The sequence below is a fragment of the Sarcophilus harrisii genome, chromosome 4, assembly GCF_902635505.1.
Source record: "Sarcophilus harrisii chromosome 4, mSarHar1.11, whole genome shotgun sequence".
Taxonomy (NCBI): Eukaryota; Metazoa; Chordata; class Mammalia; order Dasyuromorphia; family Dasyuridae; genus Sarcophilus; species Sarcophilus harrisii.
Window position 1 is genome coordinate 320,670,985 of NC_045429.1, and position 26,697 is coordinate 320,697,681.

At 36.8% G+C, this 26,697-nt stretch overlaps 1 protein-coding gene across 2 annotated transcripts; it reads left to right on the plus strand.

Annotated features, from left to right (window-relative positions):
* The first annotated feature begins 7 nt into the window (after positions 1-7).
* NUP85 (nucleoporin 85) lies at positions 8-26,564 on the plus strand. Of its 2 annotated transcripts, none has more exons than XM_003768475.4 (19): positions 8-373; positions 5,760-5,853; positions 9,235-9,397; positions 12,264-12,334; positions 14,892-14,935; positions 15,935-16,004; positions 17,068-17,189; positions 19,173-19,307; positions 20,186-20,308; positions 21,033-21,164; positions 22,957-23,063; positions 23,347-23,430; positions 23,595-23,660; positions 23,852-24,003; positions 25,017-25,134; positions 25,259-25,359; positions 25,649-25,800; positions 26,202-26,303; positions 26,384-26,564. In XM_003768475.4, the coding sequence occupies exons 1-19, from the start codon at positions 194-196 to the stop codon at positions 26,483-26,485; spliced, it is 2,118 nt and encodes a 705-aa protein (XP_003768523.2). In that variant the 5' UTR covers positions 8-193; the 3' UTR covers positions 26,486-26,564. The 2 variants fall into 2 exon arrangements, with proteins under 2 accessions (XP_003768523.2, XP_023358312.1); XM_023502544.2 differs by lacking the exon at positions 8-373 and adding an exon at positions 516-991.
* The last annotated feature ends 133 nt before the right edge of the window (positions 26,565-26,697 follow it).

The window sequence follows — 26,697 nt, forward strand, 5'->3', positions numbered from 1 at the left end:
AAGTCACTCTCCCGCCACCTCGGGGGGGGCGTTTCCCTGCTTCACAGCCGGGCTGTTCCCGGCGATGCCTGATTTTGGGAGATTGATGGAAGTAGTGACGCGATGCGTCAGGGTCGGCAATTGCGAAGGAACCGCTTCCAAGCCCTGGGGAAAAGGTTACCCATAAAGGTTGCTAGTGTGAGCGTGCGTACGTATGCTCTCAAAACCCGAAGGGCCTGACAGGCAGTTTCCAAGCCAGCCTGGCTCTGGAGCGGGGTCCTTTGTTAGGCGCGAGATCTGGGGTCCGGGTGTTTGTGGCGGCCCTCGAACCCCTGGTGCTTGCGTTGACCAGACCGGCAACATGGAGGAACTGGACGGCGAACCCACGCTCACGGTATGTTTCATGCCAAGGGCCTGACGGGGGTAGGGACAGCCACGGGAGGACGGAGTGCGTTCCCGCCTTCCGCGCTGCCCCGCCCCTCGAGGGGTCACGGCCAGCTTGAGTGCGCGCCCCGGCCTGGCGGGGGCATGTCGCGAGAGTCGCCGGGCGGCATTTCCTTTGTCTCCTGCGCGCTCCTTGGCCACGCCCACACACGTGGGTGTTCCTCCCTCCTGCTCCCTGGGCGGGCTTCCCCCTCTCCCACCCTCGGTCCACTCCCGGGCTCGGAATGGGTGGGGTTCTCGCCGTCACTTTAGCTGCGCGTGGAGTTAGGGAACCTGGGTTCTAGTTGCGGCCTTGCTCCCTCTCCAGCTGCGTGACCCCGAATGAGTTGCTGTACTCCCGGGGTCGCTTTCCTAGCCTGTAAAATGGCGATAATGACGTCCTCCACTTCTCAGGGAGGAGCTAGTGCAATAACATCGAGAATCGCTGCGAACCCCGGAAACGTCACCTAACTTCCGCCTGCCTCTCTTTGCTGAGCTGTGAAGTGGGGACAATAATAGCATCTTTCTCTCAGCGGGGTTGCCAGTTAAAATGAGATAGTAAAAGTACGTGGCACAAAGTAGATACTCTGTAAGTCCTTATACCCTTTTTCTTCCCCTTTCCAGGCACGCGCTACTCTAGGTGTTAGTTTTCATTGTTAATCATTAATATTATTGACTATTATTAATAGCGATTTGTTTAAATAATATCGCTATTAATAATAGTCACTAATATTAATTATCGTAGATAATACAGAGATGTTTTATGTAATTGTACACATATAACCTATATCTGATTGCTCACGTTCTCAGGAAGAGGGAGGGAAAGAGGGATAGAGTTTGGAACTCAAAACTTTAAATAACAATGTTTTTAAAAATTGGGGAAAAAAATAAATGTGGCCTAGTGAGAGGCCTGGATTTAGTAAACAGCTCCCCCTTTGCATTTCCAGTATCGCCCTGGCGATTAATAAATATTCATTGCAATTGAATTAGAATTCCCCTTCCTACACACTAAATTGTTGCATCCTGAGCAAATCACTTAATTGTTTTGTTCCCCGGACAACTCCTCAAGGTTTAAAACTGAAACAGTTGTGCTTATTTTGCTTTGGGGGAGAGGAGGATCCTAGAATCAGATATTTAAAACTGGGGTGCTCATAGTTGGTATATCTCCCACACTTTTCCACAATTTTGTTAACTGCATTGCAGCCCTCAGTTCTGGGACTTCTACCTGCTGAATCAAACTCCATTCTCTTGAGGCTCCTCATTCTGAATAGTTTTATTTAGTCTTGGTAGAGAAATGTAGTAAAGTGAGTGGAGAGAAAACCAGAGATGTTTTCACAGTGGAAAGTACTGGAGAAATCCTTGTCTCCTTTGACTTTCTCTGTCTTTTGATTGAATCTAGTTTCTTTTTTTCCCCTCTCAGAATAGTATTTTATTTTTCAAACACCTGTAAAGTTAGTTTTCAGCATTCACTTTTGTAAGATTGTGTGTTCCACATTGTTTCTCCCTCCATTCCTTATTTTTCCTCTTCCCAAGAGAGCAAGCGATCTGATATAGATTATATATGTACAATACTTTTATTTTTTTATTATAGATTTCTATTTACAAGATATATACATGGGTAATTTTTCAGCATTGACAGTTGCAAAACCTTTTGTTCCAATTTTTCTCCTCCTTCCCCTCACCCCCTCCCCCAGATGGCAGGTTGACCAATACATGTTAAATATGTTAAAGTATATGTTAAATACAATATATGTATACATGTCTATACAGTTATTTTGCTTGTACAATACTTTTTTTATTACAGCTTTTTATTTACAAGTTATATGCATGGGTAATTTTCCAACATTGATAAGTGCAAAACCTTTTGCTCCAATTTTTCCCCTCCTTCCCCCCAACCCCTCCCCCAGATGGCAGGTTGACCAATACATGTTAAATATGTTAAAGTATACATTAAATACAATATATGTATACATGTCCGTAGTTATTTTGCTGTTGTACAATACTTTTAAACATAATTCCATATTTTTCATGTTATGCAAGAAAAATCAGACCAATGGGGAAAAACAATGGGTATGCACAGTTTTATAGCCCTTTCTGTATAGTTGAATCCCCTTTCAACAGAACCACCTGGACCAGGTCAGAGCAAAGCTTTGCATTTGTTTAGTGCTGCACTGAATATCTGAATATCATTGAAAACTGATTCAATCAGTGAGATTGAGGTGAGCTAGTAGTATATTGTCATCCTGCAGACTTCCCTAGGTAATTTTAGAGTGAGCCAAACAAGCTGGGACTTCAACAGGTTTTCCTCTTTTTTTCTGAGTTGTTGGCTTTATCCTTCTGCTGAAGCTAGTCAGTTCTTTTCCATTCTTTTTAATCTAAGAAAGTTGAACTAGGTTGCCTTGAAGGGCCTTTCCAATTAATAGATTCTGTGAATCTGAAACTAATTAGTCAAGAACAAGGATGTGCATTAGGATGTAGTGCATGAAATCTTGAAATGATTAAAGTAATACTACTTAAGATGAATAGATATATATTTTTTTTTAAACTGCATCTTATTGATGCCTTTGTCTTTGTACCAGGCATTTCCAACCCTTTCTAGATTGCTTCCTGTTCTGATTCATCTATCCATGACATCTTTTGGATCTGACCTGATCTTTCTATTCAATAATCACCACTGCAATTTAAGCTTAGGTCACCTTTCACTGTCATAGCCTCTTAATCAGTCGATCTTAGCTGACAAAAAGGATTTTGCTAAAAGTGCAGATTGTACCAAGTCATATCCCTTCCCAGTGAACGCTAGGTTTTTTATTGTTTCCAAGATCAAAGGTAAGCTTCTCTTTCTAGCTTTTAAAGGCCTCAACTTATCTTTTCAACCTTATTATTATGCATTACTCTCTTTTTTACACTTTATGGTCCAGCCCAAGCTGACCTTCTTGTTTTCCTTCTCATTTGACACTCCATCTACTTTGTGTGCCTTTGCATTGGTCACTGCCTCTTAAAATCTCTTTTCCTTTCAAAGCTGTTTGCAAGTAATGTCTTCTACATGGCATCTTCTTTTTTTTTAACTTCTTCCCCAACTGCTTTGTATTTATTTCATATGTTTGCATGACATATAAAATAATATACATGTTTGTAGAATATAAAAATATGTGTGTGTATGTGTATGTATATATATATCTGTATTTGTTATCTCTCCTGGTTGAGTGTTAGCTCCTTGAGAGTAGACTATTTTCATCTGTGTCTTTTCATCTCTGGTGCCTGGCATATATGGTAGGTACTTAATAAATATTTATTGATTAATTGAGAAAAATAAACAAGACATCCAATACAGATATGTTATATGGCATTGTATACCAATGTTATCAAACTCAAATAGTAATAGGGGTTAATAAACTGAATATTAGAATCCCTGTGGACTGCATTTGACTTTGATCAGTTCATACAAATCTTTCCACTTTTCTCTAATTCCATTTTTAACCGCATAGTAATTAATTATATTCATATATCAGGTTTTTTTTTTTTAGCCACTTCCTGATCAATGAGTACTTAATTCTGTCTGCACTTCTTTGATCCCACAGTCACTTTTCCAACTTGAATCCATACTGAAATCTAAGTGGTGAATTTATAAATTCCACCAATAGTGCATTGTGTGTTTGTCTGCTCATAGACCTTCAGCATTGAGTCATCGCATCTTTTGTCATCTTTGCCAATTTTCTGGGTGAAGTAAAACCTCAGCATTGTTTTAATTTATATTTTTTGCTATTGATGATTCGGAGTACATTTTCATATGGTCATTTGTGTTTTACAAATGTTTTGAAGATTTCATATTCTTTGTTTATTTGTTTAAGTGAATATCTCATATAATGGGACTTGAAAAGTTTTCAGAGAATTAAAGTTAGTCAGCCATTGTGGAATGGACTAATGAATACTAGGCTATGATACAGTACAAAAAAAGAGTACTGGCATAAAGGAAATCTTTAGAGAGATGTATGACCATAAGAAGAGGGGGAGAAATCATATATTGAGAGCAAAAATGACTAATGCCTACATGCTTTTATGGAAATATCATGGTGTTTAGAGCTAAGGGTATTGGAAGGCCTAGCAAAGGATTAGTGGGAAGACATGGACAAGAATCCCACAGGATGGGAAGACATAGTGTACTGCTGCAGTAGTATCAGTGATACTACAGATCCATATAAATATTATTTTAGGTACAAGGTAACAATCTGATATGCTAATATCTGATGTTTACACAGAGTTTTAAGATTTAGAAAGTCCTTTGAATATATTTTCAGTTGATCCTGATAATAACCCTGTAAGGTACATATTCTACAGCTAGGATTATCCCCTTTACTGAAAAATTGAATAACTCGTGGTATCCATAATCATTCACCTAATTGGTAAAGTCAAAATAGGTCAAAGTGTGTTTTAAAATCCAAAGACTATTCTTAGCACAGGGACTGTGAAAAAGAGGTAATGAGCCAGAGTTTGTTGACCTCTGCACTATAGCATGTCATTAGCTTTTTTTTTTCTTTCTAAAGAAGAAGGGGAAGAGGGAATAAGTATTGCTAAAACACTTATTACTAAGCTATTATGACAGATACTGCATTTGTGCTTTTACAGATATTATCTTTTGATCCTTATAACGTTATTATCCTCATAGAGTTGAGGAAAGGAGGGCAAATAGACCCTTAGGGGGGTCTCCAGGTACATTGTGATAAAACAACCAAACTAAAGCTCAGACTAACGTTAACCTGACCCCAGCTGGTGACTTTCCCAGGGTCACATAGCCAGGAAATATTAAGTTTCTGAGATCACATTTGAACTCAGGTCCTCCTGACTTCAGGGCTGGTGCTCTATCCACTGCGCTACCTAGCTGCCCCATGTCATTAGCTTTTAATGAAATATTTGATTTTTAAATTGTCAAAATTTGATAGAATTTGCCTCATTTAGTATAAAATACATGTTAGTTATCCACATGCAAAGATGGTGCTGCTGACTGTCAATTTGTGTTCCGAGTTGTTTAATTGGGAACAGTATGTACTTTAGTTGTAACACTCTTCTTAGCAATTTGCGTTAAGTTGGGTTTGTTCTGGTAAGGGGCATAGTTTGTGGCTATGGAACAAACAACTAAAGTTGTATATATTAAAAGTGGGTTGGTTCTGTTACTTGGCTTATATGACTTCCTTACTAACCACCTGGGTACAGTGTCACATCTATATAGGCATTTGTAAAGTATTTTTGATTGTTTATTACTGATTTTAGGATTGTGTAAACAAATTATTTGAAATTTTAAAATTTCAGATTTCTTTTATTAAGGAGAATTTGATAATTATTATGTCTTTTTTTCTTTCTAGTTGATTCCAGGAGTAAATTCCAAGAAGAGGCAAATGTGTTTTGACTGGGGACCTGGAGAGATGCTGGTGTGTGAAACTTTGTTCAAAAAAAAAGGTAATTAATTTTTATTCTCTTTGTGTAGATTCCCTCTGGGCAGCCTTTATTAGTGTGTATCTGTATTATTAGGGATCTTGACCAGCAGAGACATGAGGAATTTGGACTAATTTCTGATTGTTTTAAATGTTGGAAGCTTTGGCAGTTGTATAATCTTAGTCATGATTGAGAATCTAATGAAGCCTGAAAAACATCCAGTTCAGAATAAATTGTCAGTGTGATTGATCTCCCTGGTCTGAGGATAGGTGTGTTTCCTGCCTACGATTCTTGTTCAACTGGAACTTTTATTTTTGCTTTTTCTCTGTCCACTAAGACTGTAACTGTGTTTCATTCTTAACAGCTGCTCTCATTAGAATGACACTTTTAAGATGCTTTGGCTAGTTCATATCTTCTGTTCTCAGAATAATATATTGAATAATGTTTTATTTTTATGAGCTCTATCTGTGGCTAATTACTGGCAAACATGGCTAGAGATGTATTTATTGGAAAGAATGTATCCTTTTAATTTTGTTCTTATGAACACCATCTAACTATTGAAGATGGCTTCAATGTAATCAACAAAAAATTTTTTTGGTAGTAGTATAATAAACTTTTAAAAAAACGCTTGTGAATGTTACTGTACTGTTTGCTAGCACTTTAACTGGGAAATCTTGCTACTTTTTAGACAGTTTTCTTATAAATCTTTGAGGGAACATTATCAAAATAAATAAAGTTACTTCAAGAGCACTTGCCTCTTGCAAGAAGCATTAGGTCTAGTGAAGGACTTATTTGTGAAATTTGAGTAAATTATCTATTTTTCAATTTAATTAATTCTTGAGAACTGTTTTTTTCTTAATTTCCTATTTAAAATATTTACTCTCTTTGTTATATCCCAAACAGGAAATGTGGGTATTGGAAATCTCTTGCAAAGTAGGGCTTTAGCCACCACATTAGGGATCAGCTTAGGAGAGTCTTATAAAAAATGCATCCAGATGGTACTTTTACATATTTAACAGGAAAACTTGTCAGCACTTCTAGGTAGAAACACGAGGATCTCTGCCACATAGTTCTTCTTGTTTTCCATTATTTTTATTGAAATTCTAGTTCATGCAAACCACTGCATGCCAAAACAATTTGTTATAGAAATTGTTTTTGTATGTAGAACATGGTTTCTATTTTAGAAGTTTTCATGAAACAATGATTGTACTTGTTCATGAGATAATAAATAGTCAACTTTTCTGTATTTCTGTGGAGGGTGTGCTTTTACAAGTATTACAGAAATTACCTATTTAGAGCATATTATATTTTGACAATGGATTTACTTTTATTAATTGTTTTGTAAAGGCTAATATTAAATTTATCGCCTTTAATCACCAGCTTTTTGAGGATTGAGGGAGGTAGCACATTGAAAGTTGAGAGAGAATATACTTTGGTGTGCTGTGCAATAATGATAGAGTACAAGTTTACTATGAATAATTTATATGTAGATGGTTAATAAATGACTATATTCTTTTATCTACTGTTTGGATAATTTTAGTGGGATCAGCAGCAATTTAATAAAATGGTAATAGGTAAATAGAGGTAGGGTGGAATAATGGATACAAAACTGGGCTTGAAACCAAGAAGACTAGCTGGGTTCAAGCCCTTCCTTTGAACAGATATTCACTGTCATCCTGAGCAAAACATTGAACTTCAGTGTCCCAGATATCTGTTAGATTATAAGTTATAAAGATGTAGACATGCACTAGCTTTTATTTTAAAAAATCTTTCTTTCCCCCAATCTCTGATAATGAAGGGGCCCTTCTTTTGTTAAGATCCTTCTTATCAAGACTGAGGGTCTGGTAAAATTAGAAACTAGAATGGCAGAAAGTAGGCATAGACCCATACCTAACACTGTATATCAAGATAAGGTCGAAATGGGTTTATGATCTAGACATAAAGAATGACATTTTAAACAAATTAGAAGAACATAGAATAGTTCACCTCTCAGATTTGGATAAGGAAGGAATTTGTGACCAAAGAAGAACTAGAGATCATTATTGATCACAAAATAAGTAATTTTGATTATATTAAGTTAAAAAGTTTTTGTACAAAGAAAACTAATGCAGACAAGATTAAAAGGGAAGCAATAAACTGGAAAAACATTTTTACATCCAAAGGATCTCTTAAAGTCCTCATTTCCAAAATATATAGAGAATTCATTCAAATTTATACTAGTTCAAGCCATTCTCCAGTTGATAAACGGTCAAAAGATATGAACAGACAATTTTCAGATGAAGAAAATTGAAACGATTTGTAGTCACATGAAAAGGTCCTCCAAGTGATCAGAGAAATGCAAATTAAGATAACTCTGAGATACCACTATACGCCTGTCAGATTGGCCAAAATGACAGGAAAAGATAATGATGAATATTGGAGGGGATGTGAGAAAACTGGGACACTGATACATTATTGATGGAGTTGTGAACAGTTCCAATCATTCTGGAGAGCAGTTTGGAACTATGCTCAAAAAATTATCAAACTGTGCATTCCCTTTGATCCAGCAGTGTTTCTACTGGGATTATATCCCAAAAAGATCTTAAAGGAGGAAAAGGGACCCACATGTACAAAAAAATGTTTGTAGCATCCTTCTTTGTAGTGGCAAGAAACTGGAAACTGAATGGATGCCCATCAATTGAAGAATGGATAAATAAATTATGTTATATGAATGCTATGGAATACTATTGGTCTGTAAGAAACGACCAACAGGACGATTTCAGAAAGACCTGGAGAGATTTACATGAACTGATGCTGAGTGAAATGAGCAGAACCAGGAGGTCATTACACATGGCAATAAGACTATACAACGATCACTTCTGATGTACATGGCTCTTTTCAACAATGAGATGATTCAAACCAGTTCCACTTGTTTAGTGATGAAGAGAGCCATCTGTACCCGGAGAGAGACCCACGGGAACAGAGTGTGGAACACAACATAGCAATCTATGTTGTTATTTGTTTGCATTTTGTTTACTTTCTCAGTTTTTCTTTTTCTTCTTTCTTGATCTGATTTTTCTTGTGCAGCAAGATAACTGTGTAAATATGTAAACATATATTGGATCTAACGTGTATTTCAACATATTTAACATGTATTGGACTACCTGCTAGCCAGGGGAGGAGGGGAAAATTTGGAACAAAAGGTTATTCAAGGGTCAATGTTGGAAAAATTACTCATGCATATGCTTTGTAAATAAAAAACTTTAATTTAAAAAAAAGTCAATTAAAGCAAAAAAAAAAAAAAGAGACTGAAGGAATGTTCCCTAGACAAATGATATCACTGGTTCAAAATTTATCCATATAGTTAGATTATCAATTTGATGATTTAGATTTTAAAAGACAATATCTTTATTTTTTTCATTTCAGAGAAAGAAGAGAAGATGTTAGGCTGCCCTTTCATCTATATAGTCCGGAAAGATATAGATGTTTATTCTCGTATCCTTAGGAAACTTTTCAATGAGTCTCATGGCATCTTTGTGGGGCTCCAGAGGATTGAGGAAGAATCAACAGGAAAATCCAGGAAAGCTCAGTAAGTAGCTTGTTGAAGGAAGTATTAACTCATATTTATTTAATTCTTTTTTTCATAATATCCCTTGAAGTAGCTAATATCTATAATACCCATTTTGCAAATGAGAAAAACCTAGTCTCAGGTTTAATTATTTCTCTGAGGTTATACAGTGTCAGAGCTGGGACTGAAAACTAGGCTATTTCACACTAAATCAAGTTCTCTTTCCTTTATGCCGAGTGAAATAACTCCCAACTAATTTTAGGTTTGGATTTTTTTTTTTTTTTTTGGTAATAATAGCTTTTTATTTTTCAAAATATATTCAAATATAATTTTCAATACCCCTGCAAAATCTTGTTTCAAAATTTTTCTTCCTCCTTCCCTACACAGCAAGCAATCCAATATAGATTAAAGATATTCAACTCTTCTAACTATATTTCCACATTTATCATGCTACAAAGAAAAATTAGATCAAAAGGGAGAAAAAAAAAATCAAGCAAGCAAACAACAGAAAAAAGTGAACATACCATGTTGTGATCCATATTCAGTCCCAATAGACCTCTCTGTGAATGCATATGGCCTTCTCCAGCACAAGTCCACTGGAATTAGCCTAAATCATCTCATTGTTGAAAAGAGTCAAGTCTCCTCCCAGTTGATAATCACATAATCTTGTTGTTGCTGTGTATAATGTTCTCTTGGTTCTATTCACTTCACTTAGCATCGGTTCATGTAAAAATCTCCAGACTTTTCCTGAAATCATCCTGCTGATTATTTTTTCTTATAGAACAATAATATTCCATTATATTCATATACCATAACTTTTTCAGCCATTCCTCAACTGATGAGCATCTACTCGGTTTCAGTTCCTTGCCACTACAAAAAGGGCTGCCACAAACATTTTTGCATATGTGAGGCCTTTTTCTTTTTTTATGATGTCTTTGCGATACAGACTCAGTAGAAACACTGTTGGATCAAATGGTGAGCACAGTTTGATAGTCCTTTGGGCATAGTTCCAAATTTCTCTTCCCAACTTATTTTGCAAACTGAACTGGTAAAATGGATAGTAAGATCTCAGGTTTAAGTTTTCCTGGACTTTAAGAAATGTAAATTATTTAAACAAAAGATTATCTTAGGATGCCTTTGAATTATTTGAGCATTACTCCAGGCCATCTTTTTCTAAAAGTTAATTGGCGTTGTATTGGAAGAATGGAAATTTAGTCATAAAATTTAGTCAAAGTATGTTTTTTGGCTATAACTGTCTTAACTAGAGAATGGAAAACTAGGATGCAAGTATTGGCTCTGCAGCTAGCTACCACATGGTAACAATAATGAAGTTGATTCTCTATTAAGCCTTTTATGTACCTTTATATAAAAAAATTGGCAAAAAAAAAAATAATAATAAAATAAATTTAAAAAAAGTTTTGGCTATAGAGATGTACCCTAGCCAGCCTTTTTATAAATACTTTGCATTGTTCTCAGGGGTTGCAACAAAATAGATCACTACTAGAAAATAAACCAAAATTCATCTTTTATTAAATGTGCTGCTATTGCATCATCTATCATATGATCACTCCTGTGGATTTTGAATGAGATTTCCCTCATTCTTTTTTTTTGGAAGGAGGAGTAGTGTTCAGAGAGAGGGAAATAACCTAGAATTGGATTTTATTTATTTATTTTTTTCTTTTTAAACATACATGTCATTTTTCCCCCACTTAATTTTTTTCCCTAATTATATGTAAAGATAGTTTTCAACATTCAATTTTACAAGTTTTTTAAGTTTTATTTTTTCTCTTTTCTCTCCTCTCTTCAAGACATCAAGTAATCTGATATAGGTTATAAATGTACAATCATATTAAACATATTTCCAAATTAGTCGTGTTGTAAAAGAAAAATCAGAACAAAAGGGAAAAAATCATGAGAAAGAAAAAACTGCCAAAAAAGTGAAGTAGTTTGCTTTAGTCTGCAGACTCCATAGTTCTTTTTTTGGATGTGGATTATATTTTCCAACATGAGTCTTCTGACATTGCCTTAGATCATTATATTGAATATGCATATCACTAAAAAAATTTTCTTTTGATAAAACAAATATTTCATAACCAATACTCAAAGTCCTTCTCAGAATATACTTTTTAAGAAGTTAAGCAAAATTGCCTATTAGTGTAATTAAAACTGATAATATATATTACTTTATATTTTGTAGTTTACTATTTAATAATAGGAATTTGGTAACAATATTGTTCATTTTATTTATGATTTTAACCTTTTAATTTTTTTCACTTACAGTTGTTATAACTGCATTTATTCTGGGCTCTACTTTGTTCATACATATACTTTACACAAATCCTTACTGAATGTTTTTTTTTTAGATGTTTTTTAAAATTCTTTCTTTTCTCACCTTTCAAGACAGTAAGATATAGATTATACATGTGCAATCATGCAAAACATTTCCATATTAACTATTTTTATAAAAGAAAACAGACACACACACCTCCCCCCCCAAAAAAAAAAAATGAATAAGGAAGTAAAAAATAGTATGCTTTGATCTGCAGTCAGACTGTCAATTCCTTTTTGGAGGTTAGATAGCATTTTGTTATCATGAATCCTTTGGAATTGTCTTGGATCTTTGTGTTGCTAAAAAGGACTAAGTCTTTATAGTTGATTATCATATAATATTGCTGTTACTTTGTATAATGTTCTTGATCTGCTTGATTCATTTTGCATCAGTTCATGTAAGTCTTCCCAGGTTTTCCTGAAAGCATTCTACCCATCATTTCTTATACTATAATAGTGTTCCATTACAGTCATATATCAGCAGTGTCCCAATTGATGGGTGTTCCCCCAATTTCCAACTGAATGCTTTTTTTTCTTAAAACCTTCTTATTCTTTACAGATTGGTTCGAGTGAGTAAAAACTATCGGTCAGTTATAAGGGCCTGTATGGAAGAAATGCATCAAGTAGCAAGTAAGTTATTTTGTGATAAAATTTGAAAATATTTTTAGACTACTCAGAAGGTTACTTTTGTTATAGCAACTCAGTAGGCTCTAACTTGGAAAAATGTGGCCAAGATGATTGCCCCTAAAAGAAACACTATATATCACAGAAAGTTAGAATGTGGAGTTACAAAAGTATAAACCAAATTTTATTTCTGCAATTTTAAAAAAGTCAGTCAAAAAGCATTTATTAAATAACTACTGCTAGGATATGAGCATACAGAGACAAAACCATGAAACAATACCTACCTTTCAGGACATTATGTTTTATCAGGTGAGACAACATGTGTAGATAGAAACATTTATAAAATAAAGAGAATAAATGCAAACTAGAGATCCTAAATAGCTGCATGTGGACAAGTCAGGAAGCTTGAGAGCCATAGTTTTCCACTGATCTACAATAAAGGGATATAAGATATATTAAAAATATCTATAAGGAAAGCACTTAAGTTAAATGAATCTGTGACTTCATCAGTATAGATATTAATTCCACAAATAATGATATGATCCACATCTGCCCTCTCATCCTGAGAAATTGTTGTCCGTATCTTTCTACAAATCCTTCATAGAGAGATCTACCTAAAGTACTAGACACCTTTCTCTGCATCTCTTAATGTTTTGTGGTACCAGTGAAGACTTGGACTATTTGCTAGACATATGCTGAACCTAATACAGTTGGAAGAAAGGTGCCATAGGTCCATGGTTTTGTCTCATCTTGAAAATGATTTGGGAAGAATATAACTATAAAGTATCAGTAAATGATTCCTGGTTAAATTGAAATCAGTATCTCATCTGTATCACCAACTCTTACTGCATTTATTTTATACATATATGTTTGTGTGTGTGTATACACACACACACACACACACACACACACACACATGTTTTGGAGGCAGGCATGGTTAAGTGAAGTTGGGATTGTGAAGCTGGATTTGAACTCGGGTCCTCCTAACTGCCCCTATTTCATACTCTTATCTCTGGCAGTCATGGACCAGCCTACATTCTCTTCCAGGCATACTTGTTCTTGATTGATTGCTTGGTTGGTATCCTTTGTTCTTGAAGAGGAACAAAATGACATCACTGTGTGAAAGTTGAGTTGTAGTGTGTCCAACTGTAGCTGATCAGACTAATACGAGGATGTAATGCTCTGACACAGGTTGGACCTGAATTGTCCCAATGAACATTTATGGTGGCTTTTAAAATTTTGCTCATCTTGTGTTTCTTCTAAGCTAATTCAATTATGCTTTCCTTATAGAGCACAGCACCCTCCACCATGCTGGGTGGTCCTGTGCCAATGAATCCTATGTCATAAATCATTTCTAAAGTCTTAAGAGAGATCTTGGGTGTCTTTGTATTGCTTTTTCTTACTACTTTGTGAGTGCTTGCCCTATGTGCATTCTCCATAAAATAGTCTTTTTGACAAGCATACATTTGGCATTCAAATAACATGGTCAACTCTCTTCTTAGTGAAGCCAATTCTGGCATGCTACTCATTATTATATTGTGCTATAACTTATTAACTCCCCATTATGTTTCTTTTTTTTGAAAATCAAATTTTATTTTCTTTTTATGGAAACTTGCCTTTTTTTCCTCCCTGTCTTTCCTCTTCCTCTCTTTGAGAAAGCACAAATAAATCCCTATAATAAAGAATTATAATCAAATAAAACAAATTGCCACAAATTTGGCCATGTCAGTTTTTTCTTTTTTTTTTAAGTACTAATCTGCATTCTGAATCCATCAGCTCTCTATCTGGAGATTTAAAAAGCATGTTTTATCATGAATCCTCTAGAGTTAATGGTTGGTCATTGTGTTGATCTTAAGTCTTTCAAAAGTTGTTTTTCTTTACAATATTATTATTGTGTAAATTGTTCTTTTGGTTCTACTCACCTAAGCCTCCAATAGTTCATGGAAAACAATTAAGGTGAGGGAGCTAGATGGTGTAGTGAAAAGAAAGCACCAGCCTGGAGTCAGGAGGACCTGAATTTAAATCCAGCCTCATACACTTAACACTTTTAGTTGTGTTGTCCAGGAAAGTCACTTAATCCCAGTTGCCTTTAAAAAAAGACAGGAAAAAAAAACAGCAATTCAAGTTTCTTTGCAACTATTCCCTTCAACATTTTTTATGGTACAACAGTATTCTATCATATTGATATACCATACTTTGTCCAACCATTCTCCATTTTAATGATCACACCCTCTCTGTTCCCAGTTTTTTACCACTACAAAAAAGAGCTGCAATAACTATTTTTGTACATATGGGTCCTTTTTGTCTTTTTTTTTTTTTTTTAATCTCTTTGGGATATAGACCTAGCAGTAGTAGCAAGGCTAGCTTTATCTTTCCCTTGTTGCCCTTTGAGCAGCCTGAAATTTTCATTCTTCTGAGATAATGGTGTAAAAACAAATAAAAATAATCAAAAGAAGAAATTATAGATTCTTGTAATAGCAGGGTCAGAGAGAAATCCTGTAGTAAGTTTCCTGGGAAAAACAGTAAAATTGCTGCCCATTGAAAATGTTTTTGTTTTTATTAGTTGCTGCTCAAGATCCAGTCTCTGGTCGTCAGTATAGCAGTCAGGTACAGTTGCATTTATATCTATACCACTAACTTTTTAATAATATTTCATTTTTTCCCCAATTACAACATTTATGTTTTGAATTCCAAATTCTATCCCTCCCTTTCTCCCCTTTCCTTGAGATGGCAACAATCTGGTATAGCTTAAATGTATTCAGTCATATAAAACATTTCCATATTAATTGTTTTGTACAAGAAGACAAGAAAGGAAAGAAGGAAGTAAGGAAGAAAAAAAGAAAGAAAGAAAATAAGAAAATGTGCTTCATCATTTCTTATATCACAGTAATATTCCATCATAATTACATACCATAGTTTATTCATCCATTTTCCTTTTGATAGACATCACCTCAATTTCCAATTCTTTGCTTTCAGAAAAGAGCTGCTTAGTGATATTTTTTGTATGTATAGGTCTTTTGATTTTTTTGCTTTTTACCTCTTTTATGATAAAGACCTAGTAGTGGTATTGCTAGATCAAAAGGTTTTCGTGATTTTATGTCTCTTTTGGTCCAAATTGTTCTACAGAATGGTTAAATCAATTGTTATTAGATTCTTAATCAACCAATTAATCAATGGAGATATTCATCCTAAATTTGCTAGATTAATAGAGTTATTACCTGGAATAGAGTATTGGGGTGCTTACCTATGTTGTTGATGTGGCGTTAGCATTTTCACCCATGTTGAGATCTGTTATTTTAATAAAATATCTTAAAAGCTGAGGACTGAAATAGAAGTGTTCTACTTTTTCTTTCTCTAATTATTAGAAAGATTTTAGTTTTCCCTACCTGGAACAAGAAAAATTAATTTGCTGTTTATTTTATTTTAATCATGATCTTGTTTTCCATTCCATGTGTTATACCAAACTCAACAAAGCATTTATTTTCTCATGTATGAGTTATGACATCAGTCATTTTTCTGATCACTTTGTGGTTCAATTCCTGCTCTGCTCTTATTATCACAGAGTGATTTTTCTCAATTCAAGTCAGTTCTTGATTCTTTTCTTAGGTTTCTATTCTTTCTGCAATGGAGTTAATCTGGAACCTTTGTGAAATCCTCTTTATTGAAGTAGCCCCAGGTGAGAATAATTTGCTTTTATAATCTAAAATAAATTTAAAAGCCATTACTCTTCCCCTGCCAATATCTTCCCATTATTTATGTTTTGTAGGATTTCTTGCCTAAATTATTCTTCTCAGCTTTCATTCTTTTCCTCAGTTGAATGTAAATTTCTTCAAGGCAGGGATTTTTGTTTTGGTTTGGTTTTTTGGTCTTTTGGGCCTTGTTTAATTTCTTTCATATAACATCTACTTTGTTGATTTTGTTGGTGAATTTAATCAGAAGTACTTAAATACACAAAGATGTATGATATTTTGCATAGCACTGAATAGAAAGAATAGTAATAGCACAGGTAAGACATTCTAGAAATTGTTATTAGGTAGAGCCTGTCTTTCTGTATCCGATTATAAATTTTCCTTTTCATATTTCTTACAGAATGTTTTCCATTTCCCTCATAACATTCAACCTTATATATATTTGTATCCATGTCTTATCCCTCTTATTCAGTTGTAGACTGGTAGGTTAAGAGGCTGTTGTAAATTTTAGTCTCATATCCCTTGTTCCTAGTATCATGCTCTGTATACAGTAACCACTTAATAAATATATGTTGAATTGATTTCAGGTTGAAGTCCAAAGAATTTTGGAGGTTTTCATATAATTAAGCAGAAAGAAGTGAGATTGTGAGAATTTAATCCTTGGAATCATAATTGCTTGTGATAAATTGTTAAGGGTACTAAGTTGTGGGATCTAGGGTGAAGATAACCATGAAAGTATTTCATTTTGTGGCCAAGACATTAGTCATAGTGGCCCATGTATGTATATTAATGGTCATGGGACTAATTTGATAGCTAAGGATCAGTAAATAGAGGCAGTGGATGTTTAGGTGCCAGTTTCACTTCTGCTTTCTGATTACAGTACTTTTTAAGAAAATACTTACAGTAACTAAAGATATACCATTAATATTAATTAACAATCTCCCATAACCAGTCTCTGTGCCTTAGCTTATTCATCTCTAATGTGAGAAAATGAAAATGGCTACAGAAGAAACTTGAGGATTAATATGTGACTCTAGTCTTTGCTCTCAGCTGGTCCTCTACTCCTTCACCTCCTTGACTGGGTCCGACTGCATGTGTGTGAGATGGATGCTTTGTCAGCAGATGTTCTTGGTAGTGAAAATCCAAACAAACATGAGAACTTCTGGAATTTGGTAAGAACTGAATACAGCTTGGGCATCTCTTCCCAGCATTGGTACCATGGGTTCTTGGGTGGGTCTGCAAGCTAAATGCCATGTCCTGTAGGTAGTTAGTATGATCAATTGAAATCATTGACTGCAAGAATATTTTTCATTCTTTTTCTCCTGTCCCAGAGAAAAATAGCAATAACTCACAGTTAGGATTAGTTTTGAAAGGATTTCCTCACAGCAGCTCTAAGAGGTAGTTTGAATGTTAGCATTTTAGAATGTCTAGAATCTGAAGTGGGAAGGCAAAATAATTTAGAAAAATTTGCATTCCGTTCAAACCTCTCCAATGACCTGAAGTTTTCCAGAATGCATCCAGCTAATTGCAGAAAATATATCTATCCTTTTCTTTGCTTCTCGACTTTCCCTTTCTCTTGTCCTATCTGGGCCACTGGGCAGCAGGAAGACCATCACCACTGGGGGCATCTTTTCCCCCTTGTCTTCCCTTTGTCCCCTTTGTTGGCTCCAGGCTAGACAGAATCTATCTGACTGCCTGCAGGAGGGAATCTTCTCCCTCCTTGCCTTCCTTTCTCTCTGTCCCTGGTTTCCAGCTACTTAGAACCTCTCCAGGCTACTTGACTCATTTCACTTAGATGAGATGAGAGTCATCAACTGTTCTTTTTCTTTTTCTTTTCAAGAGGCAATTGGGATTAAGTGACTTGCCCAGTGTTGCACAGCTAGTAAATGTTTGAGGTCGTATTTGAACTCAGGTCCACCACGCCATTTAACTGCCCCTCACCAATTGTTCGTAATGGTTGAGATAGGCTACCCCTTTCACCTCCCCTTCCCTCCTCCCTACCATGTGCTTTATCATTTCTGTTCTGAGGTCCTACCGGCCTTAACATATGTCCTTCGACCCCCTGATATTATCATTTGATCTTCTAATGCAATCTGAGGAGCCACCTGGGCTTTGTCATTTGTCAACAGCTTTTTTATATTTTGTGTTCGCCAGTTAAGAGTGTGAGCTCCTTAAGAGCAGAGACTTGGCACATCGTAAGGATTTAATATCCTTGAATATTAATAACTTTTTCCATTCCTTTTATAGATAAGGGAACTGAAGCTTTGAGAGATCGTGATTTTTCCTTTGATCACATGACTAGGAAATATTAGAGACATAATGAGAAGAACCTAAATCCAATATTCTTTTCACTATTCCATGGTGTCTTGGAAGGAGCATATTTTTGATATGTAGTTAGTGAAGATCAGCTGAGAGGAATTTTTAGCTAAATTTAGAATGTTGTTACCAAGGAGTTCCCTACCTCTAAGACAGTTCCAAATCCTATTAAGTCCTGCTGCCTAAGGCCTAGGTGGCTATGAACAGTTTTCTGACCACTCTGAATAGTATGGATGTTTTCCAGTGGTCACTGGGGACTCATGCTGAAGTGTGGTACTGGATCTGGAATCAGAGGATCCGTGTTTTAAGTCCCAATTCTGTTGGCATTTTTTTTTGGCATTGGGCAAACCACTTAAGCTCTCTGGGCCTTGATTTCTTTACCTATAAGTGGAGAGAATTGAATGAGACATGATCTCTAAGACATGTTCTTAATTAGATCCCTTTGGCTGTTCCTGTATCTCTCTTGGTTCAGAGAAGCCTTGTCAAAGTAGGGAAGGAGCACATGTTCAGGATGCTAGTTGAGCTTTGGTCTGCTTTATTTGGTTACTGAAAGATAATTAAGAATCAATTCTATTTTAAAAACTAGAATTTGGCAAAGAACTTTGGCAAATTTCTGCTCACAGGATCTTAGGGTGGTTCCTCATCCTGTATTGATTCAGAGAGATTCCTCTGCAGTAAGGGAAGGGAAGAGTCCTTGTTGAACTGGAAAAGTAGATCCTTTGGATTCTTGGAACTAAAAGAATTTATTTAGGGAGAGAGCATCCTCAGCTTGGCACTAGCAGTGGGGACTCTGGCCCTCCTGGCTTCCTATAGATAGAAGGGTATGGAATCTCTTGCAGGCAACCCTCTTCGTGCTGCAGGGCCGCCTTGATGAGGCACGGCAAATGCTGTCCAAAGAAGCCGATGCTAACCCTGCTTCAGCCAGCATGTGCAGAGTCCTGGGGGACCTCATGAGGACAATGCCTATTCTCAGCGTAAGTAGGAATAGCCTCAAAACAGGGCAACATGTTAAGGCAACATCAAGGAACCTAGCAAATAGTGCTCTGGGGAAATTAATTTTTTTAAGATTTTATTTATGTTCTTTTCCACATTGTTTTCATTTCTCAATAATACTCCTTTCTTCTCCTATCCAGTAGAACTCTCTTTCATTAAAGTACAGTAAGGTAAAACAAATTACTACCTTGGCCATGTATCTGACCATAGATGTCTCATTTTTCACTGGTGATCTGCAGAGAAGTAGAAGGAGACCTATGAAGTCTTGATTGGTGATTGCTGTGATCAGAATCCTGAACCTTTTCAGGGTTGTTTTCCTTTACATATTATGCTCATTATCTGAAGGGTTTACATCAAGGGTCCTCAAACTAGGCCCGCGGGCCAGATGCGGCAGCTGAGGAAGATTATCCCGCTCACCCAGGGCTATGAAGTTTCTTTATTTAAAGGCCCACAAAACAAAGTTTTTGTTTTTACTATAGTCCGACCCTCCAACAGTCTGAGGGACAGTGAACTGGCCCCCTAGTTAAAAAGTTTGAGGGCCCCTGGTTATCTGGTTTTGCTTACACTTCATAGAGATCCAATTTTTTCCAAATTCTTCATATTTGTTGTTTCTTGCAACAGTGACATTCTGTTATGTACATGCACCACAGTTTGTTTCACCATTTCCTAGCTTATGGCCATTTGTTTTGTTTCTACTTCTTTAGTACTACAAAAAGTACTGCTATAAATATTTTTGCACATAAAAGATCTTAACCTTTTTTTTTTTTAAACCTATTTTGGATATATTTCTAGAAGTGTTATAACTAGTCCAAAGGAGGGAGGAAGGGGACTTTACATAGTGAGCCCTCTTCCTCTGTAGCCTGGCAACACACAGACATTGACAGAACTGGAACTGAAATGGCAGCACTGGCATGAGGAATGCGAAAGACATCTCCAAGATGGCACCTTTGCTTCTAACCCTCACTTGGAGTCCCTCTGCAAGGTCTGTGGGGAGGGGAACTGGGTAGCCTGTCAACAGACTGATAGCCAATAATTCTTCACCTTCTTTAGTGGTCTGGGAAAGTCTGTGGACACATCTTGAAAATAATGTTTCTGAAAGCATAAAATATATGGGACAACAGAGGAAAACAGTTATTTAAATGTCCTTAAAAACAAGTTCATAACTTGTTTTGGGGAGAGCCATCTGTTTTCAGAGAGAGGACTATGAGGACTGAGGGTGGATCACACAACACAATATTTTCACCTTTTTTGTTTGCTTGCATTTTCTTTTCTTACTCACTTCCTTTTTGACCTGATTTTTCTTGTACAGCGTGATAAATATGGAAATATGTATATAAGAATTATACATATTTAACATATATTGGATTACTTGCTGTGTAGGGGAGAAGGCAGGGGGGAAGGAAGGGAGAAAAATTTGGAACACAAGATTTTGCAAGGGTGCGTGATGAAAACTATCTTTGCATATATTTTGAAAATAAAAAGCTATTATTTCTAAAAACAAGTTCACAGTCCTCTGGTTAAGAACCCTTGCTCTGTCTTGGTTAGGCCACCCTTGCAGTAAAAGTAGAGCTCCTGCCCTGTCAGAGGAGGAGGAGCCATCTCAGGGAAGATATGCCCCTGGTTCTAGGCCAAGAACTCGTCCTAAGGGGAATGGACTGTGTTGAACTCCCCACTCTCTGAGCTGACAGAAAAGCCTCTTCCCTTAGATCATGCTGGGAGATGACAGTGCTTTACTGGAGCAGAAAGAACTTCTCAGTAACTGGTATCATTTCCTGGTGACTCGGCTCCTCTACTCTCACCCCACAGTGAAACCTATTGAACTGCACTTCTATGCCCAGGTAAGTGTGAAGTCATCACCTTAAGAGAGAAAGTTGTGTGCTGAGATCCCTATGCTCTGGAAGAATCAGTTTATTTTTAGTTTAGTTTTATTCTTGTTCTTTTTCTTTATATCACAGTTATTAATTTCCCTTAAAATGAAGAAAAACAAAAGCATCCAAAATAAAAACCTTGTCTTTTTTTTTTTTTTTTTTTAATTTAATAGCCTTTTATTTACAGGTTATATGCATGGGTAACTTTACAGCATTAACAATTGCCAAACCTCTTGTTCCAATTTTTCGCCCCTTACCCCTTCCCTCCTCCCCCAGATGGCAGGATGACCAGTAGATAAAAACCTTGTCTTAACATTCTATATAATATTCTATTCTAATAGAGGCCCACATTTCTACTATGAGAGAGGAGTTGTTTCATTATGTCTTCTGAAGACATTCATTAGTTTTTCTATTACTCAAAAATTCAACTTCATTTTAAGTGATCTTTTCATTTAGTGTTGTAGTAATTGAATATAATTCGCTTGATTCTACTTATTTCATTCTATATCAATTCATTCAAATCTTATTTCTCTGAATTTTTCACATTTATCATTTCTTGCTGCACAATGAATGATGATCCATTAGATTCCGAAACCATGTTCCTCTTTCTCCCTTCCCCCCCCAACTATTCTCTAATCAATGGGCACTCATTTTATTTTATTTATTTTTTTTTTTTTATTTTTATTTTTTTTTTTTTGCTGAGGCAATTAGGGTTAAGTGATTTGTCCAGGGTCACACAGCTAGGAAGTGTTAAGTGTCTGAGGCCATCCAGTTCTTTTCTATCAGAGAGAGTACTGTTAGGGGTGTTTTGACATGCATTGGACCTCTGTTTCTGTTGTCTTTACTGAGGTATATGCTAGGGATAGGATTGCTGGGTGTGGACTATTTAGTTCATCTTCCTGTATAATTCCATCTTGAAATCCAGGTTAGACCATTTCACAGCTCTCTTAACTTACATATGTTATAGGGTAAAGCTAGGGGGTGCAGTGTATGAGCACTGACTTTGGAATTAGGAGCACCTGAGTTCATAACTGTCCTCAGTTACTTACTAGCTGGTTATCCCTGGGCTTATTCCTGTCACTTAACTTATTGCCTGCATTATGATGCCTATCTTTCTACAGCCCCTTCAACATTAATTGTTCTTATCTTTTTTCATTTCTACCCACTTGTGGGGAGTGAGGTGAAACCTCAGAGTTACTTTATGTACTTATTAGTCATTTAGAGCATTTTTTTTTTTGGTGATCTTTAATTTGTACAACTTCTTTTGAAGTATGTTAATATTTTTGATCACTTGAAGAGTGACTCTTGGTGTTATGTCAATTCTCCATATATTTTGGGTATCAGATTTTTAATGGTGATCCTTTGTTGATTTTATTAGAACAAGAGATTTTTAATTTTATATAATCAAAATTTACAATTTTGTCTTTAAATTTTCATTATTCCTTGTTTTATTAAGAATCATTCCCTAGCCATAGTTAAGAAAAGTACCCAATCTTGTTCTCTTCTAATTTTTTTTTTAACCTCTTATATTCAGGTCATACCATAAATATTGGTGTAATCCTAATTTCTGGTAAATTTTCTGACAGTTTTCCTAGCAGTTCTTTTCAAAAAAGACATAGATTCCAAGGTATTTAATTGAGTCCTATTTTGCTAAATCCTATTATCTTTTCCTACAGTTCCCAACTTTGCATCTTCATTTTGCTTTTCCCCTAGAACTGTTAGCTATTTTTGTAATTCAATTCATATTGTGGCCTTTCCACAGTCCAGCCTAGATCTCTTTCTGGGAGGTGATAGTAGTCCAGAACCTCTGGACAACATTTTGATGGCAGCTTTTGAATTTGACATTCATCAAGTCATCAAGGAATGCAGGTAGGAATCTCTGGTTTTCTGTACCTCACTTCTTGCCAGTGTCTCCTTCCTAAGTTGTACCCCTCTGTTTAGGGGTAGGTGATAACTCTCCCTTGAAAAAATGGGTTGTTATCCTGAAAAGCAGAAATAAATGGGGTACCATACATAGGTCCCTAGCTGTTCACATTATATCCAAGAAAGTAGGAAATAACCTCCTAAGGAAGAGCTCACTATGTTGAGATTTAGAATAGCTTCTAAATTATTTATCCTGTCTTCCTTTTTGCATTGACAACTATCTCTACAGCATTGCCTTGAGCAACTGGTGGTTTGTTGCTCACTTGACAGACCTGCTGGATCACTGCAAACTTCTTCATTCTCACAACCTCTAGTAAGTGTGGCAGAGGGTGGTGCTGGGAATGGGCAACTATGATGCTCCTGAGAGAAGGGATTAAGTTTATAAGCAGGGATGGAAGCAGAATCTGACTGAAGGTTAGAACCTATACAGGAGAAAGGTTTTGGTTGCTAATAATCTCATAATGAGTTTTATTTCAGTTTTGGTTCCAATATGCGAGAATTTCTTCTGCTCGAATATGCATCAGGACTCTTTGCTCATCACAGGTAGGAATACTTGGAAAAGATTGACAGTTTTCTGGTGAAATTGGTAAAGGGGTGGCTTGGAATATTTTTCTTAGGCAGCCAGCGAATCACTAGCAACAGGGCTATGAAGTACATTTATCTCAGTTGCTAGTGTCTACCCACTCGCTCTAGATTGCCCCATACCCTTCTCCCTTTGGGGATTTTGTTTTCAGCTTATGGCAGCTTGGTGTGGATTACTTTGACCACTGTCCAGAGCTGGGTAGGGTTTACCTGGAGCTACATATTGAGCGGATTCCCCTAAACACGGAGCAGAAGGCCCTCAAAATACTTCGGATTTGTGAAAGGAGGCAGATGACTGAACAAGGTAAGGTGGGCCCTATTCTTAGACTGCTTTCATTCTGTGATGAAATGGGGGAGCCATTGTAATTTGTCACTCTTTTTTGTATGTCAGACATCAGAGTGGGGATCGGGTCATTGGAGAGCTCCTCACTGTCAGTCTGTACTAGCTAGATTATGGAGAGTGCAGGAGAGTTGGTAATCTACTTAATACTTATGATGACATGCTCACGAGCTAATCAATCAGGGAGCAGGCTTACTAGAAAACATCTTCTACCTCTGTTTAAACAGTCCTTATTTTCATGATTTGTATCTGACTGCCCTAGATGTAACCTCTATAACATGGCCAGAGTCACAAAGACCTAGAGACCAGTTGCATTTCTAACAGATATTTTCTGTGCAATCTAGATCTGGTTAACTGCTGTAGACCTCAGCTTCCTTGAGGAAGTAGTGTGCTATATTTTGAACTAAAATTCTACCTTTGCCCTTTACTACCCATGATCTTGGGCAATCTACATCTGCAAAATGACTGTTTGATTTTGCATTCTTTCTAGCTCTATCTCCAAACAAAATTGGAAAGATCTCCTTCCTGTGTCTTCTTTCAAGTCCCTTTCTTCTCTCCCTTCAAAGGATTTAATCTGAACTGAGATGAATGATAAGAGCTTAAGATACTGTTTTTCCCTTTAATAAGAATCTAGAGTCGGGAATTGTGTGCTCAGGGATGAGCTACGTGGGATTTCAGGCCCTATCCCAGTTGAGACTTTTTGGGGCCTCGGGAGTCCTTCCGTTGCTTTTTAAAATGCAACATTTGGCAGCATAAAAGCAATTTTGCAGGAAATACTGTGAATACTAGGTATTTATGAGCAGACAAATAACTATGTGACACTGAAGATTTTCAATTCTGTCTTTGAAGATTTTGTACTTAGCTGGAGTGAACATGTAGAGCACAATGGGGACAGGCCATGAAGGAGAGAGGAAGTGTATTGGTGGGTGTGCAGCAGATCATCTAGAATCTATTTATCTCTCTTTCCTTTTGAAAAGTTCGAAGCATTTGTAAGATCCTTGCCATGAAAGCTGTTTGCAACAACCGCCTGGGCTCTGCCTTGTCCTGGAGCATCCGAGCCAAAGATGCAGCTTTTGCCACCCTAGTCTCCGATAGGTGGGTCTGGGCAGGATTGTCCTTGTAAACAATTACCTGGAGGGAGGTGCTTCCATTTACCTAGGGTTTAATGGGTGGGAGAATATCTGCTGCCCTCAACTTCATCCTGGATATTTCTCTGTAGGTTCCTAAAGGATTACTGTGAACGGGGCAGTTTCTCAGACTTGGATCTCATTGACAACCTGGGCGCTGCTATGATGCTTAGTGATCGTCTGACTTTCTTAGGTATCTCCCACGGGCTGCTCATTATGCCCAGAAGAGGCTGCAGACCATATCTCTCCTAATGGAGACATGACATCAGTGTCTGTCTGGGCTTGAAAAACCAGGGACAATCCTGCAGGGCTGTAAAACACATTAGGATCTTGGAGTCATCTCCCAGCTCCATGTAGTGGCTTTTTGGGGGAGTAAGGGGAAGACAGGGAAACCAGCTTTTGTTTAGTAGCGGTCATCTTCCTGAATCCAAAGTCCTTTGGGATTTATCATTAATCTGACTTTGCCTCTCTTGGGTTAATAGGAAAATACCGTGAGTTTCACCGGCTATATGGAGAAAAGCGCTTTGCTGATGCTGCCTCCCTGCTGCTATCACTGATGACTTCCCAAATTGCACCTCGATCCTTCTGGATGACGTTACTGACTGATGCCCTTCCTCTACTAGAACAAAAACAGGTATCAGCCCACAATAGCCTTTCCCTTCTGAATTTTGGTACTTAAGATACCACACAAATTTCAATTTGTCAGGTTATAAGCTTCTTGGAGGCAATTCATTTTAAAAATCTCTGCTTTCTAGGACATAACCATAACACAAGATATAGGCTGTTTATTATTTTGTGAACTGATTTGATTGGTAAGGGCATCTTGGCAGCTAAGATGGGCTTAAAGGGTAGGGGGTTCAGGGAGTATGAATTTAAGAACATCAGATTCTATCTACCTAGCTAAGATGTTCTGATTACATCAGTTTAATTTTTGAAAACTGTAGGCTTGACCTAAGCCAGAGGTTAATGGCTAGTCCCTGGTCCAAGAATTCTAACATTACTCCCCCTTCTCCCCTCCCTCAACTCCTTCCTTAGGTCATCTTTTCTGCTGAGCAAACCTATGAGCTGATGCAATGCCTAGAGGACCTGACAATAGGAAGAACAGAGTCCAGAGATCTTGAGGGTCAGAGACTCCAGGTACTTGGGTCCCAGTTAAGGGAGGGAGGCTTGTATTGTGGGTGAGCCAAGGAGCTGTGCCTAACAAGCAATGCTTCTAGGACGATGACATCGAGACGACTAAAGTGGAAATGTTGAGACTTGCTCTTGCACGAAACCTTGCACGGGCGATTGTGAAAGAAGGAACCTTGGAAGGCTCATGAAATGGCCAAAGGAGTTGCCCAGGACCTTTACTTTGTATGGTGATGTTTTTCTAAAAATAAATTTTTTAAACAAATAAAAGGACTTTTCATTATCCGGTCAGGAAAATGATGTGAGCTATGAAGGAAAGATGCAATTTGATTTTCAGATGTTCTAGCATAGAATTCCACTATTTTGGAACACTTTTCCTCCTGTGCATACAGAGTTTATACCT